The 14,935-nt window shown below is 37.0% G+C and overlaps 1 protein-coding gene across 3 annotated transcripts in view; it reads right to left on the bottom strand.

Annotated features, from left to right (window-relative positions):
* nol10 (nucleolar protein 10) overlaps positions 1-14,935 on the bottom strand; it is a 39,368-nt gene that overhangs the window by 20,063 nt on the left and 4,370 nt on the right. For all 3 annotated transcript variants that reach the window (XR_012392653.1, XR_012392652.1, NM_200237.1), the window contains 11 exon segments: positions 14,118-14,195; positions 12,283-12,320; positions 10,149-10,285; positions 9,879-9,944; positions 9,462-9,522; positions 9,303-9,388; positions 6,790-6,868; positions 5,876-6,025; positions 3,408-3,474; positions 1,740-1,792; positions 38-164 (listed from right to left, as the gene is read on the bottom strand). Coding sequence is in view for 1 of the 3 variants with exons in the window: in NM_200237.1 (NP_956531.1) it covers positions 38-164; positions 1,740-1,792; positions 3,408-3,474; positions 5,876-6,025; positions 6,790-6,868; positions 9,303-9,388; positions 9,462-9,522; positions 9,879-9,944; positions 10,149-10,285; positions 12,283-12,320; positions 14,118-14,195 (942 nt within the window). In the remaining 2 variants the exon portion in view is untranslated.

Below are 14,935 nucleotides of genomic sequence, written 5' to 3'. Positions count from 1 at the left end.
GGCGCTAAATCCACATTCAGAAGACAGACGGACTCACCCAGGCTCTCCAGGTCTTTGCGGGTCACAAACTTGTAGTCATCATAGATGGTGCTCTCAGGGTTCTCCTCCAGCTCCTCCGTCAGGTTATCCAGGAAAGAGCACCAGCGCGGAGCAGGACCGAGAGCCTGAAATTAAAACAAACGTTTCTTTAGTTGTTATCGTCAGTATGTAGGATATCTATAAGCTAGTGTGCTACAAAAGAGTGACAAAAAAGCTCGCCGTTTCTCACTTCCGCCAAAATGAATCAACAATTTTTTAATGACGTCTCCGCATACTTTAGTTTCTCATCAAATCTTCTGACCAATCAAATGCTCTCGCATGTGTGACATACCACACACTATTGGTTGTTTTTTTTTTGTATATGCCCCGCCCTCTCTTCATATTTCAGTTGAGATTACCTCAAATTTCTTTCAACATTATTTATATTTTTTTTAATTATTTATAATTATTTATATTTTAATATTATTTATATTTCTATTTTGCTTTAATTTGCAGAACAACATCAAAACTAAGCAACAGACAAACTAAAGTGAAACACACACAGTGTATATATAAATAAATAAAATAATAAATAAATAAAAAGGGAGGAGATACAGTTTAAAGCAATGGGGAAAACTGTTTAGTCGAATCAAAGCAAATCACGTGGTGCTGTTTTCATATAATCCAAATCAGATACAGCAGGGAAATGCAGTACTGAACACGTTGTCATGTTTAATCCTGGGACTAATATTTCTAAAGCAGCTGTTGACGTGGAATTTAAGCAGATTTTGGTGAAAACTCAAACAATACAGACATGAAAATAAACAAAACAAAAAAAACAATCTGAACAGTAGTTATGTGTAACCATGAAAAGACACAAGGAGAAAGAGCTGAACTACTGAAATGTGTTAAAGTAAGCGGCTTTTTTGGTGCTGCAAGCTTAAAGGCGCCTCTCATATGAAGAATGAAGTCTCATGCATTGCTCAGGAGTGAGTTTCTCACAGACTTCAACGTATTCTCTATTGGATTCGGCTCAGGTGATTGGTTGGGCCATTCTCCAGCTTGATTTTCTTTCTCTGAGAGCATCTGAGAGTCTCTTGGCTGTGTTTTGGATTATTGTCTTGCTGAAATGTCCACCCTGGGTTCATCTTCATCCTGCTAATGTAGATGTTGGACTGAAGCAGCTGATATTCATTTACACTGAGGAAGGGCAGAGGCTTGCTGAAGAACTACTGAGAGATTTCAGCTGCTGTCTGGGCCTTCACTGCCCAACTACACCTGCCTTTCTTCATGTGTTCAACACTTTTTCCCTGCGTCATTTCATTTTATCACACATAACTTCATTTGTAAACTGATTACTTTTATTTTCTTTGCATAAATGGATTACATTGGTTGTTACCCACATACAGTAAAGATTTCAAGTCAACAGCACTATTAGAAATGTTTGATTCAGGAAATGAGTCATGATTCACCTTCACATAATGCACAGACAAAGTAAATACTAGTAAACACATGCAACCGCATGACGTGCAGTTCCTCAGAAATCTTATGGTTGCCTATGGCTACCAGTGTAAACACTACAAACCATTGGGTGGACTCGCTTTTATTTAGAGAAAAGGTATAATTAGTGTAACGAGGCCTTTACAGGCATGCCATAACTAATCAAGGCACCAGAGAGAAAGTGTGCTCTTTGTACTGTATAACAGGCCAACCGTACTCACAGGAATGTAGAAGGTGTTCATTTTGGGATCTTCATTGGCAGTGAACAGCATACCTGTAAAAACGGGTGGCAGAAGAGCAATTAGGAAACAAAAGCCTCAGTGGTGGGACATTAAAACCCCTGTACAGTCAGTGAGTGCATGCGGGTCCAAACACTCCTGTGGGCAAATATAAAATTCTAACAAGCAAAGGTTATTTATTTTAGTGAACAAAAACTACGAGTAAAACTACTGGTGAAAAATCAGTTTGGTTAACTGAAGTAAAATATTCACAATACATGAAAAACTAAAACATGGAATGCTCACTAAAAACTAAATTGAATTAAATACTTTAGAAATAAAGAAATTATTACAAAGTTTTTATTTTATTTGTTAATGTTTATTCTTTACTTGAAGCTTTAAAAAAAAAAAAATATATATATATATATATATATATATATATATATATATATATATATATATATATATATATATAGATTTTTTTATTTTATTTTATTTGTTAAATTTTTAATTTTTAACTTATTTATTATTTTCATACACAAATTAAAAAAAAATTATATTTATTTTTTAAATGTTTTCGTAAACAACTTAAAGTTTTTATTTTGTGCTATAAATGTTTTTTATTATGTCTAACCTGATGCTTCAGAAATCATTTTCATAAACACAAATTATTAAAATGTTTTATTTATTATAAATGTTTTTTTGTTTAAAGATGATTTAGAAAAATAATTTCTTAAACGAATTATTGAAATGTTTAATTTTTTATAAATGTTTTTTATTTCATTTAAAACTGTTTTATTTTTCACTTGATGCTTCAGAAATTATTTTTATACAAATTATTAAAACATTTTTATTTTATTTGTTATGTTTTTTATTTTGTTATAAATGTATGACTTTTAACTTGTTGCTACAGAAATTATTTCCATAAATTAATAAGTTTACTATTGTTCTTGTTACAAATGTTTTAAAAAAGTTTAAGTTTATGCTTCAGAATTTTCTTTTTAAAACAAATTATTAAAATCTTTTTATTTTATTTGTTATAATTTCTTTTTGTTATTTTTTTTACTTGATGATTCAGACATTATTTTCACAAACAAATTAACTTTTTTTATTTTATTTGTTTTAAATGTTTAAAAAAATAATATTATATATGTATGTATTTTTAATTTTTTTTATTTTTTATTTATTCATTTATTTATTTTCTCTCACCGTCACATTCAACAGAAGAAAGAAACTCAAATAGTTCTGAAACAAGCGAGTAAATAATGACAGAATTAACATTTTTGGGTGAACCGTCCCTACAGTATGTCACTACTAATTAAAAGCATTTTTTTTTCTTTTTTAACTCATGAATTAAGTACATAATATTTCACAATATTGCAGTTTTTACAGTACTTTTGATTCTTAGTGAGCATAAAGTGTTTAGTGTTAGTCAAGCCATCATAAATACACGATCAAAGACATTTGAAAAACTTCAGAAAGAGAAGATCAATCGCTCTGCTCTGCCTTCCAGTAAGAGGAAACCTTTTATAATAGCTTTTAAATATACATTTGATCCACAAGGTTTACGTTGGCATAGTTGAGCATGTATTAAATGACCTTTAAGCTCAGTTTAAAATGAACTAGCGTCTTATTGTGGTTAAACTTCAGCTCTATTTGTGTTTTACTGACCAGAGGCAGGGTAGAGACACACGTCATTGATGTTGGCCTGCGGTTCGATGGAGGAAAACACTTTTCCCTGAAATAGAGTCAAAATAGGTTATTTGATGTCTCTGGGTGTCCAGATGAATTACCAACATTACAAATAAAAGTTGGGACGCTTTTAAAAATACAATAAAATCAAAAATCCATCCTGCTGTTTAAGATCTTAAAACTAAGGGCTTCTGGTAGTACACGGAATAGCAAAGTCCACTAAAGGAGGTTGAGCGTTCTCATTTATGGCTCCTAAACTCTGGAATAGCCTACCTGAGAATGTCCGAGGCTTAAACACACTCTCAATTCAACACTAGATTAAAGACTACTTTTAAGGAAAAAACTCACTTGATTTTGACCAGATATTTGGACTAGAAACAAGACAAAAACTCTAAGAAAAATAAGAAGAGTAAATGTTGATTCCATGACGACTTTCATTGAGACGCAAGATGTACGCATAATGGTCATGCACATCCTTTAAGTCCTTGTTTACATAAAAAAACAAATCCAAAACTTCTTAAATCAAGAAGCTTTATCTAGACATGCAAAAATATTGTCTTGTTTTCAGAAATAATGTGAAAATTATTTTAATATGTGAAAAATTTTCAGAAATAATATGTAAAAATTCCTGTAGTTTGGTGAAGTGTTTAAAATTTTTATTTAAAACAAGCAAAATAATGGGTCAATGAGATAAGCAATATAGTTGCAAGTTAAGTTCTGCATTAATTATAAAAGATTGCTTCTTACCTAGAAAACTTTAAATAATCTAGCTCCTGTTTATCTTATCAACCTTCTGTCTCGCTACAATCCAACCTGTTTTTTAAGATCTCAAAATTCAGGGCTTTTGTTTGGTAGAACCTAGATTAGCATAGTCCACTAAAGGAGGTCATGCATGTCGGCGCAATAGCCTAGTGGTTAGCGCGCCAACATATGGTGCAATAGCACGTCAGGGCGTCGCGAGTTCGAATCCCGGCTCAACGACATTTCCCTACCCTACCTCCTCTCTCTCTCTCCCACTTCACTTCCTGTCTCAATACTGTCCTATCTAATAAAGGCAAAAAGGCCAAAAATAAATCTTAAAAAAAAAAAAAAAAAAAAAGGAGGTCATGCATTCTCATATATGGCTCCTAAACTCTGGAATAGTCTTCCTGATCATGTCCGAGGCTCAGACACACTCTCACATTTCAAAACTAGATTAAAGACAATTTCCTTTGACTATTTTAAGGAACAACTCACTTGATTTTGACCAGATATTCGGACTAGCAACAAGACAAAAACTCTAAGAGGAACAATAAGAGTAAATGTTGATTCCATGATGACTTTCATTGAGTTTTTTTAATGAGACGAAAGATGGTAGCATAATAGTCATGCACATTTATTGATCCATGGCTTCTGGAAGTCCCCAGAATAGCAAAGTCTACTAAAGGAGGTTGAGCCTTCTCAGATATGGCTCCTAAACTCTGGAATAGGCTTCCTGATAATGTGTAAGGCTCAGACACAATCTCTCAGTTCAACACTTGATTTAGGACTTATCTTTTTAGTAAAGCACGCCCACAATGCATCACATAACTTTAGGTTGCGCGAGTGTGCCCATGCACTACTTGAATAACTTGAATTGCATATGTGGTTTCAGGGTTTCTGCGGGTTCTAAGACAAAAAATTAATTTAAAGACACTTTTAAGACCATTATAAATGAAATTAGCTTTTTTTTTATACAAGGCTTTTTTTCTAATACAAGTTTTTACTTGCTCCATCAAAAAAAATATATATAATTAGTTATTTCTTAGCCACATATTTTAAATAATGCATTAAAACAAGCACACCCAAGCTGACACTCATTTTTCTGTCCACGTGGTTAAAATAGATTTAAAAAAAGATCGCAGTTTTAAAACAAATAAGCAAAGTACTTTCATACATTATATTTTTTGAGGACCATGTCTAAGCTTTTTAGGAGATTATTGCAAGTATGTCAATGAAGCGGAAGTAATCGGTACCAAATAGTTTATCTTGATTAAAAGATAAACGTCATTTGTTGTGTAAAATAGTGTAATAACGATCAAAAATAAAAATAAAAAAGTCACTTTTTCAAACTTCTAAAGGTTAAAAGTTGTAGGAAAAAGATCAAAATCAATTTAAATGCAGAAATACATTAGGAAAAATAAACGAAAACTGCTCATTTACAGTACTTTTGCAAACTATATACACGCACGCACGCACGCACGCACGCACGCACGCACGCACGCACGCACGCACACACGCACACACGCACACGCACACGCACACGCACACACACACGCACACACACACACACACGAGTTAACGATAATAAAAAAAATGTATTAACTAAAAATCATAGATTGTTGATTTCATTGCATTTTAGAAAACATCCCTTTTTTTGTTTATACAATTTTTGGGCCATAAATTATAAACAACAAAAGCGGTCCTACGTTGTCTTTGTTCCACATCTTGATGATTTTGGAGTCGGCGGACAGCACCAGATCCAGTGAGTTGTGGAAGTGAAGGGATTTGATGGGAAGACCATAATAATGATCTTTAACAAGCAGCGGACGCGAGGAGCGAAGATCATAGACGAGAATCTGAGAGCAAAACACAAAATCAGTTCAGCCTCACCACTACACTTTTGCTTTTATTACTTATTTGCCATGTATGAGCATAAAAAAGACAAAGACCATGTACAAAAATAAAATAAATCTATCCATCCATCCATTCATCCATCTACACATGAAACAGATCACTAGGTGACACTATAATTTAATTCAGATTGGCAGATTTATTCTAACAAAACACCAGGGGTCTCAGTTATAAATGTGGCTCATGCACAAAACAGGGGCAGAAACATATGTATGGCAGTTTGCCCATAAAAAGGCTGTGATCTATTAAAAAAATAAAACTGTGAGGAGAATGTGCACAGCTGTAAGTAATCTTTAAGTTAACATATTTGACTTAAATACTGACTTAATTAAACCATTTTAAATCATCGTATAAGTCATAACGAAACAATAATATATAAATTAAAATTTACGTATGGTCAATTTTAGGTTTCTATGCAACGTTTTATAAATGGGAGCCCCGATCCATTTAGATGAAGTATTTTCCACATATAGCCAAACTGATCTCAGTGTAGGCTTGTCATGATAAACAATTTTTTGTTGTGTCAAATATTGGCAAATAAATATTCTCGATACGGTTGACTTTTTAAACGTTTTATGCCACTGATTATATAATGATTATTTAAGACTATTATGAACACTTTACAAGTAAAGTCTGTAATTTGTTGTTAAAAAAGGTAAACCTACTAATAAAAAACACTTTGATGGCATTGATGTAAGAGCGTACTGACCTGTCCAGTGCTGGTGCCCACCGCCAGACCCAGAGAATCGTTAAACTTCAGTGCGCTGACAGACGGCAGACCTTCAACCCTTCAGACACACAAAACTACACAGTTAATGACAGAACACTGATTTTTTTATGCAACATTTATTCAGTCCAGGCTCATTAGATATATGCTTTACAGCCTACATTTTTTTTCGAAACGTTAATTACATTGCTGAGGGTATGTTTCGGTGTACATTTCTGATAACAAATCCACTAGAGGGCGCTGTCTACATTTGTGCAAATCTAAAATACGTTACTTAGGGTACATTTTTCTGTATGTTTCAGATGACAGATCCACTAGAGGGCGCTGTCTACATTTGTGCGAATCTGAAATATGTTACTTAAGGTACGTTTGGTGTACGCTTCAGATGACAGATCCACTAGAGGGCACTGTTTACATTTGTGCGAATCTGAAATACGTTACTTAGGGTACGTTTTGTTGTACGTTTCAAATGTCAAATCAACTAGAGGGCCCTGTTTACATTTGTGCAAATCTGAAATACGTTACTTAGGGTATGTTTTGTTGTCAGTTTTAGATGTCAAATCCACTAGAGGGCGCTGTCTACATTTGTGCGAATCTGAAATATGTTACTTAGGGTACGTTTTGTTGCACGTTTCAGATGTCAAATCCACTAGAGGGTGCTGTCTACATCGGTACGAATCTGAAATACGTTACTTAGTGTATATTTTGTTGTACGTTTCAGACACACGTCCTTCTTGCACACGTCCAGGAGAAGACGGAGCTTGTCGTACAGATCAGCTAGCAAACCAGCTAAACTCAACCAAGTGTTTTCAGAAGCAACAAAAAAAGAAAGTGCACTGCAAACACATAGTTTACCTTGACTTTACGTTTTTTTCCCCGCAGAAATGTGCTTTTACTGTACTCGAACCCGGGCGCTCTGCAGCACAACACTATACAAAGTGAGCTATGAGCAAATGCCAGAAAAGTTGTCCATACGGAGATAGATAGGTGACGCGCACATTTATTTGGTGCTTTGCAAAGAACTGGATGAAAATAATCCTTTATTTATGGATAATATGTCCCTGTAAATATCATTAGCATGAAAAGGAACAAGTTGCTGTCGTCATACTGCCCCCTATTGTTTATTTCACCTACAAACTGCAGTCAAACATGCGTTTAAAGGGTCACGAAACACCAAAGCACATGTGTTTGAGCTGTTGACAGTGGTATATGTGTCCCACACTGCTAAAAACACTATTAGGACACCTATATTTCACTGAAAAGTGTAAATTGGTTGTTTTTGCGTTATTTCAAGCAAATTCGTACTTCCGGTTTGAAACGAATTTTTGAAGCAGCGTCACGGCTATGAGATAATAGCGTGTATTCCAGCGTGCAGACTGGACGTCTGTGCCAGAGTGAGTCTTATTACGTCTTACAGTGTGATGCATTAATGCATGAGTAAGGCTTGGTTCAAACCAATCAGCGCGCTCTATTGTGCAACTTCATTAATATTCATTAGTGTCACAGTGTTTAGACGGCAGAGACGCCACGTTGTGTTGCAGAACAAGCGTGAAGTGTTGCTTTTATAGTTTGCTGCAGTTCAGTTTTGTTTTCATTTTCTCTCTGTGAGAGCTCAGACTCACGTGTGGATTAACAGTGTACGCGACGCGCGACAACAATAACTTACGTGTCTAAGGAGGATTATTGTTTACCTGAGAGCTGTTCTCATCTGCAAACGCTGAGATCCGGATTAGCTTGTATTCTCCTCTTAATAAAGACGCGGCTCTAGTTGCTGGTGATTGTCCTGTCTCCACAGATTTGGTGAGTGAGCGACCAGTGCTCTTTGTTTATTCAGTTTGTTCGTATTGAACTAAGTTAACTATTGCACCGAGTGTAAACATGTTAGCACCACAACCAAACTTTAACCTCGTGTAGGATTTTCACCTCATTTTGTGACCGGAATAACACACGCGGCTTTCTGACACTACCTGCCGTGTGCATCTAAGTTTCCAGGAAAAGCTGAGTTTTTTTTTTTCTCTCATTCGCCATGCGGTATTAAACATTGCATGAAAAATACACGCTTAGAGCCGTTCCTCGAATCAAATATCTCGTTTGTCGCGAGGGACATGAATGAATTCCCTGAATGAAAGAGCCAAACTGCAGTTAAAGTCCACCATTTAATAATTTGGCAAATAATTCGACTACAGATGTCCATGTAAACACAGTCACTTTCTCCCGTGTGTGTGTGTGTGTATTTTGACTCTGAAACTCAGCGCGCCCAGATAGACACTCCCACACCATGCCTCTTGTCTTTCTCCGACACTCCCCCCTAAACAAAGCTGGACACGCCCACTTTTCTGACTTTTTCCAAAGTAGAGGTGTGAAAACACCCTGCTGAAACGAGGGGCTTTCATGGCCCTTTAAGTATGTTTCTGTGGTTCAAGATATGTAGGCTGAAGCACATCCACCTCCAATGAGCCTGTGCTGCTTTCGTGAGAAAGACAATCGCCACATACTCAGTGTTGTCAGTGATGCTGCTGAGAGCGCAGTCCAAAACAGCCACGCGGGTCCGGACACGAGGATCCCAGCAGTCCACTCTCCCCTTCGAAAACACATCGTCCATTAACACACACCACTCACCGACAGCAGTCCTGCATGACGAGAACAATACCTACCTCTAGTGTTCCTGCAGCAAACAGCTGATGCACAGGGTTGATGTCGCACACATTCATTTCTCTGCAAACACAAGCACACAAAAATCGAGTAAGTAAACTTGTTTTTACAGATTTAAGTGGATTGAACGTGACACAATTGAGTTGGTCCAGCCAAAAGAACTTTAAATAAATGAAAGTTAAAGGCAAGAATTGTGATTTTCAGCTGGTTTTAAATAAATATTGAATGTTTTTGACTGTATAGCAGTTAGTACATCTAAAAATGAAGGTATCTGGATCAGGATGTTGCTTTTTATTGTTGCTCTGAAAATCTATCAAAAAAGTAAGACTGATTATCTGATCCAGGACAGCAAAATCACAAGATTTCCAACTCAATGTCATTTAGAGCAGAATGAGGCCCTCTAGTGTTGAGATACTCACGCAGCATCTGTCTGCAAAGAGTTGAGGAATCGGCCCTGCTCCAGATTCAGCCTGAAGACCTCTGAACTACAGCACAAACACAACACACACCTTGTTCAGGAAACAGAAGACTAGGAGCTGAAAGCCCGAGAGTGCAAATCTGCAACCAAACCCTTCTCTCAAAATGTCCCCAAATACACATTCAGACATAATTTTTTAAAGGTAATTTAATATAATCAGCTTAAAAAGAAAGATTGATCAAATTCTAAATGAAATGATGTGTTCTCGTACCTGGCACCCACAAAATAGAGATCACAGGATGGAGAGTGGTAGGAAAAATCTCGGCCAAACTTCGGGATGCGGGTCTTATAGTAGTGGCCGTGCTGAGAGTGAAACTCTACATAACGGTCTATATGCAGAAACACCAGCTGGAAGATGCACAGAAAGAAAAAACACACACACACACGCACGCACACACACACATACATACATACATACATATTACATGACCTGTGGGATGAGGGATAAGGGTCCGAAGAGAACGGAAAAATCAAGTAATGGCCCGTTTCCACTGAGTGGTACGGTACGGTTTGGTTTGTTACGCTTTCATGGCCGTTTCCACTGTCAAAAGGCATACTGAACCAAACCGTACCACTTTTTCGGGACCCTTTCGAAAGGGTCCCAAACTGCAGAAAGGGTCCCAAAAGGTGGAGCTACACGCGCAGCTGAACGCTGTTGGTTTACAGAGATACGTCATTCGTAGACTCAACAAGCCAGAATGTAAACAAAGGACCCGCCATGTTTGAAATACACAGCGAGAGATTACAGGGGAATTATAAATACATATGCAGCCATGGTCGATCCTGCAAACAAACCCTGCCGTCGTCATGATAAACAGCCACAAAGCCATGGAGAACAGCAGATTCACCCTGTGCCACGTAGTTTTTAACGAGCCAGTCTGAAGCCTGAGTGGTTTCAATGTCTTTCTTGCGCTCGTCGTACGTCTCTATCTGAATAACAAACTTCTTGAGCTGATAATAATCACATGTACTTGATTATTGACAAGCTTTGGAAACCGATCCTGTGAGAAGCTGACACATTCAGAAAGAAAAGGACAAACGCGAGAGTGGAGCGCGGGAAAAAGGGGAAGCCAATGAGCACGTTATTTCTTCAGCAAATGTGAACAAACTGCCTTGTTTTAATCTTTATCATCACCTTTTGGACTAATATGAACTGGGGATGATGGAATGACTCTCTAACAGAGGCTTCATGTGCTGCTGAAGATTACAGACACAGATGAGAGGTTTACTCTGGCTGTAGGCTATACTTTGTGTTGTTTTGAACCTAATTAATGACGAAATGTCTGCTTTGTGTAGTTCTTCTGTAGTCAGTAACATATCGGAGACTGTAAGGGTCTGTATGTGTTCATATATGTTCATTTATTTAATATAATTACAGACGTTACAGTAGACTATTTCGCACAGTCATTGATCTGCAGTTATAATCAACTCCTGTTCATAGAAAAGTTAGTAATAAACATTTATACACAAGTATTTATGTGTGTAAAGCATCTGTTTTGTGAGAAGTGCTGCTCATATGATATGTGAGCGACCTGTGCAGCTTTATTGTAGACATTTTCGAGCGAAAATGACGTCGACTGAAACTTTGTCATACACCACGTCCACCAAAAGGGGACCCTAGTGTAAATGCAAGCCAGATAAAGGTGACCCGTACCGACCCGAACCGTACCGTACTGTACCAGTCAGTGGAAACGAGCCATAAAAGAACCATTATTTACTCAAAAATGTAGAGTAAATGCATCTGTTGCAATTATTACTCAAGGTTTGAGTAAAAAGTAGCCCTGTTAAAGTACTTAAGGAAGAGTAATGAGTATTAGAGTTTGAAAGGTTGATGCGTTTACATGTGATTTGTGCGTGTGTGTAAAAAACATAGTATTCTGTAGTGGCATGGTTTTAGCATGGATATTGCAATGTGTAAATACACAAGTCACATCACAGGATGTGCCATGTGGAGTCGGGATTATAGTCGAGCAGGTACAACACTTCAGAACACATGAGAATTTCGGGAGTCATTTCAGTTTAACCATAATAAAGTGAAAGCTTATCAGCTGCTTGTGTTTTTAAGGCCTGTGTAAAGATTTTAAGCAAGTTTAAAGCATTTGGGCACAGGGAAATCTTACATTTATCACTTTAACAAATCTTATATGAAGAGTGAAAGTAAACTATAAAGTGAAAGTAAAAATAAAAACACACGTTTTTAAAAACAACTCCTGAGAAATCCTGCTCAATTACAGTATTGTGAGTATTTGTAAATGTGTTACTCCACACCACAGGTTGTGCACAACAATCAGATAAGCTAGCAGAATGAGACACACACAACAATGTGACGGCGGTCAGGGTTTTACCTTCGAGTAGTCGTCAGATAGGATGTCAAACGTCACCACTGTGAGGGAATAAAACCATTGAGGTGAGTCCCAAATTACACCATTAATGAGCAGCTTTAACCCTCATCTGTTCTGTTTTTGGGATCTAATGCACATTAATGAGAGCTCAAATTGTGTGTGTGTGTGTTTACACTGATGAAATATTAAGCACTGTTACTCATCCAGTGCACTGGGCTTTTATTTCAGAGATCAAAACAGGGGAATAGCAACAGCAACCAATAACATGATAAGTATTTAGACGATACGTTGCTGCATTTGGGTTTGTGGATAATATGTTTGATTTACAGACTGCATCGCAATTCTCTCTGGAATGGATTCTAAGATGGAAAACTTCTAACAGCAAATGCCGCTCTAGGCTAGTTTTTAAACTGCAGATGGCGCTCTAGGCTAGTTTTTAAACTGGAGATGGCGCTCTAGGCTAGTTTTTAAACTGGAGATGGCACTCTAGGCTAGTTTTTAAACTGGAGATGGCACTCTAGGCTAGTTTTTAACAGCAGACGGTGCTCTTGGCTAGTTTCTAATGGAAGACAGTGCTCTATGCTAGTTTTTAAACTGGAAATGGCACTCAAGGCTAGTTTTTAACAGCAGACGGCGCTCTAGGCTAGTTTCTAACAGAAGACAGTGCTCTATGCTAGTTTCTAACAGCAGATGGCGCTCTAGGCTAGTTTTAAACAACAGATGGTGCTCTAGGCTAGTGTTTAACAGCAGATGGTGCTCTAGGCTAGTGTTTAACAGCAGATGGCGCTCTAGGCTAGTTTTTAACAGCAGACAACACTCTAGGCTAGTTTTTAACAGCAGATGGCGCTCTAGGCTAGATTCTAACAGCAGATGGCGCTCTAGGCTAGATTCTAACAGCAGATGGCACTCTAGGCTAGATTTTAACAGCAGACAGCACTCTAGGCTAGTTTCTAACAGAAGACAGTGCTCTATGCTAGTTTTTAAACGGGAGATGGCAATCTAGGCTAGTTTTTAACAGCAGATGGTGCTCTAGGCTAGTTTCTAACAGCAGATGGCGCTCTAGGCTAGTTTTTAACAGCAGACAGCGCTCTAGGCTAGTTTTTAACAGCAGATGGGGCTCTAGGCTAGTTTTTAACAGCAGATCGTCCTCTAGGCTAGTTTTTAACAGCAGATGGCACTCTAGGCTAGTTTTTAACAGCAGACGGCGCTCTAGGCTAGTCTTTAACTGCAGACGGAGCTCTAGGCTAGTGTTTAACAGCAGACGATGCTCTAGGCTAGTTTTAAGCAACAGAAGGTGCTCTAGGCTCTAGGCTGCAGACGGCAGGTAAGATGGAAGAGTCAGACAAAACTTTGGACCAAACCAGCTCTTTCTCATGAATTAATGCACAGAAACACTGAAAACCAGATGATGTGATTATGTGCTTGCGGCCATTCACCACTCAGAATTTGTGCATTTACTTCATGGCCGTGACGTTACTTTGAAATTTCTTTTTAATCCAGAAGAACATATTTGCTCTAAATTTTCACTCTTTGGTGTCCTAAAAAGTGTTTTAGCAACGTGCCCATATATATATATATATATATATATATATATATATATATATATATATATATATATATATATATATATATATATATATATATATATATATATATATATATCTTTCAATAGCTTAAAATTGTGTTATAGGGTTTCATGAAAAAAGATTTTATCACATGTCGCAGCTTCACATCCCATGTAGTTAGGACACAATGGTGCATCATCCAGCATTCATCAAATAAATTGTTCTTATCCTGGATTGTTGCATGCATCATACAGTGCTTATAGAAACACTTACCATCAGAGTCCAGGCACCTCTCGAACTTCAGAGACAGCTGATAAGTGTCATAACAGCGAACTCTCGGCTTGTACGTGCCTGAAAACATTCAAAAGATTAAAAAAATATGCAAATATTTGCCTATTATCTGTTTCCAGATCCTATTACCAAGCTCATTTTACCTTGCTACTGGCGGACCAAAAAAACATTTATTACTCATACTTTTGACCACAGTACATTCTACTACATCCAATTCTAAAATAAGACTTTACAGTGAGAACATATAGTCCTAAATCTGAATATACCAATGTAAATCTGAATATTAGACTTAAAAGGGTCCCATTATGCCCCTTTTCTCTCTGAAACGGATCTTTTAGATACTATTTGTGGTGTTTTGGGGACTGTCACTTTAAATTCAAATGAGGTTGAGCTCTTTTCAGAAGAGGGCGGAGCTACAAATGCCTCTGTGTCAGCATAGTGGCAGATTCAAAAACAAGACTGACCTCCTATGCTAATGAGGGAGAGATGGTCACTAGTGGGCGGGGCATTTCCCCTCTGATGACATGTACAAAGGGAATAAAAAGTATAATTATTTAATGTTTACCATTGGAGGCGGGTTATATTCGCACCTTGTTGACACACAACTGTGTTTAAACCCCTTATAAAAGTGATTTTTGCATAATCGGATCCCTTTAAGTATGAATATATAAATGTAAACTGAGTATGCAGTAGAATTTAACACTTAAAGTAATATATAAAGCTATACGCCTGTATAGAAACAGAACTGCCTTTGTTATTAGATAATGACACTAAAGCATCACATTTTTGGTTACGTTTAT

Source organism: Danio rerio, chromosome 17 (genome assembly GCF_049306965.1).
Source record: "Danio rerio strain Tuebingen ecotype United States chromosome 17, GRCz12tu, whole genome shotgun sequence".
Taxonomy (NCBI): Eukaryota; Metazoa; Chordata; class Actinopteri; order Cypriniformes; family Danionidae; genus Danio; species Danio rerio.
Note: the sequence above shows the minus strand (reverse complement) of the source record. Positions and strands in the feature narration are given on the sequence as shown.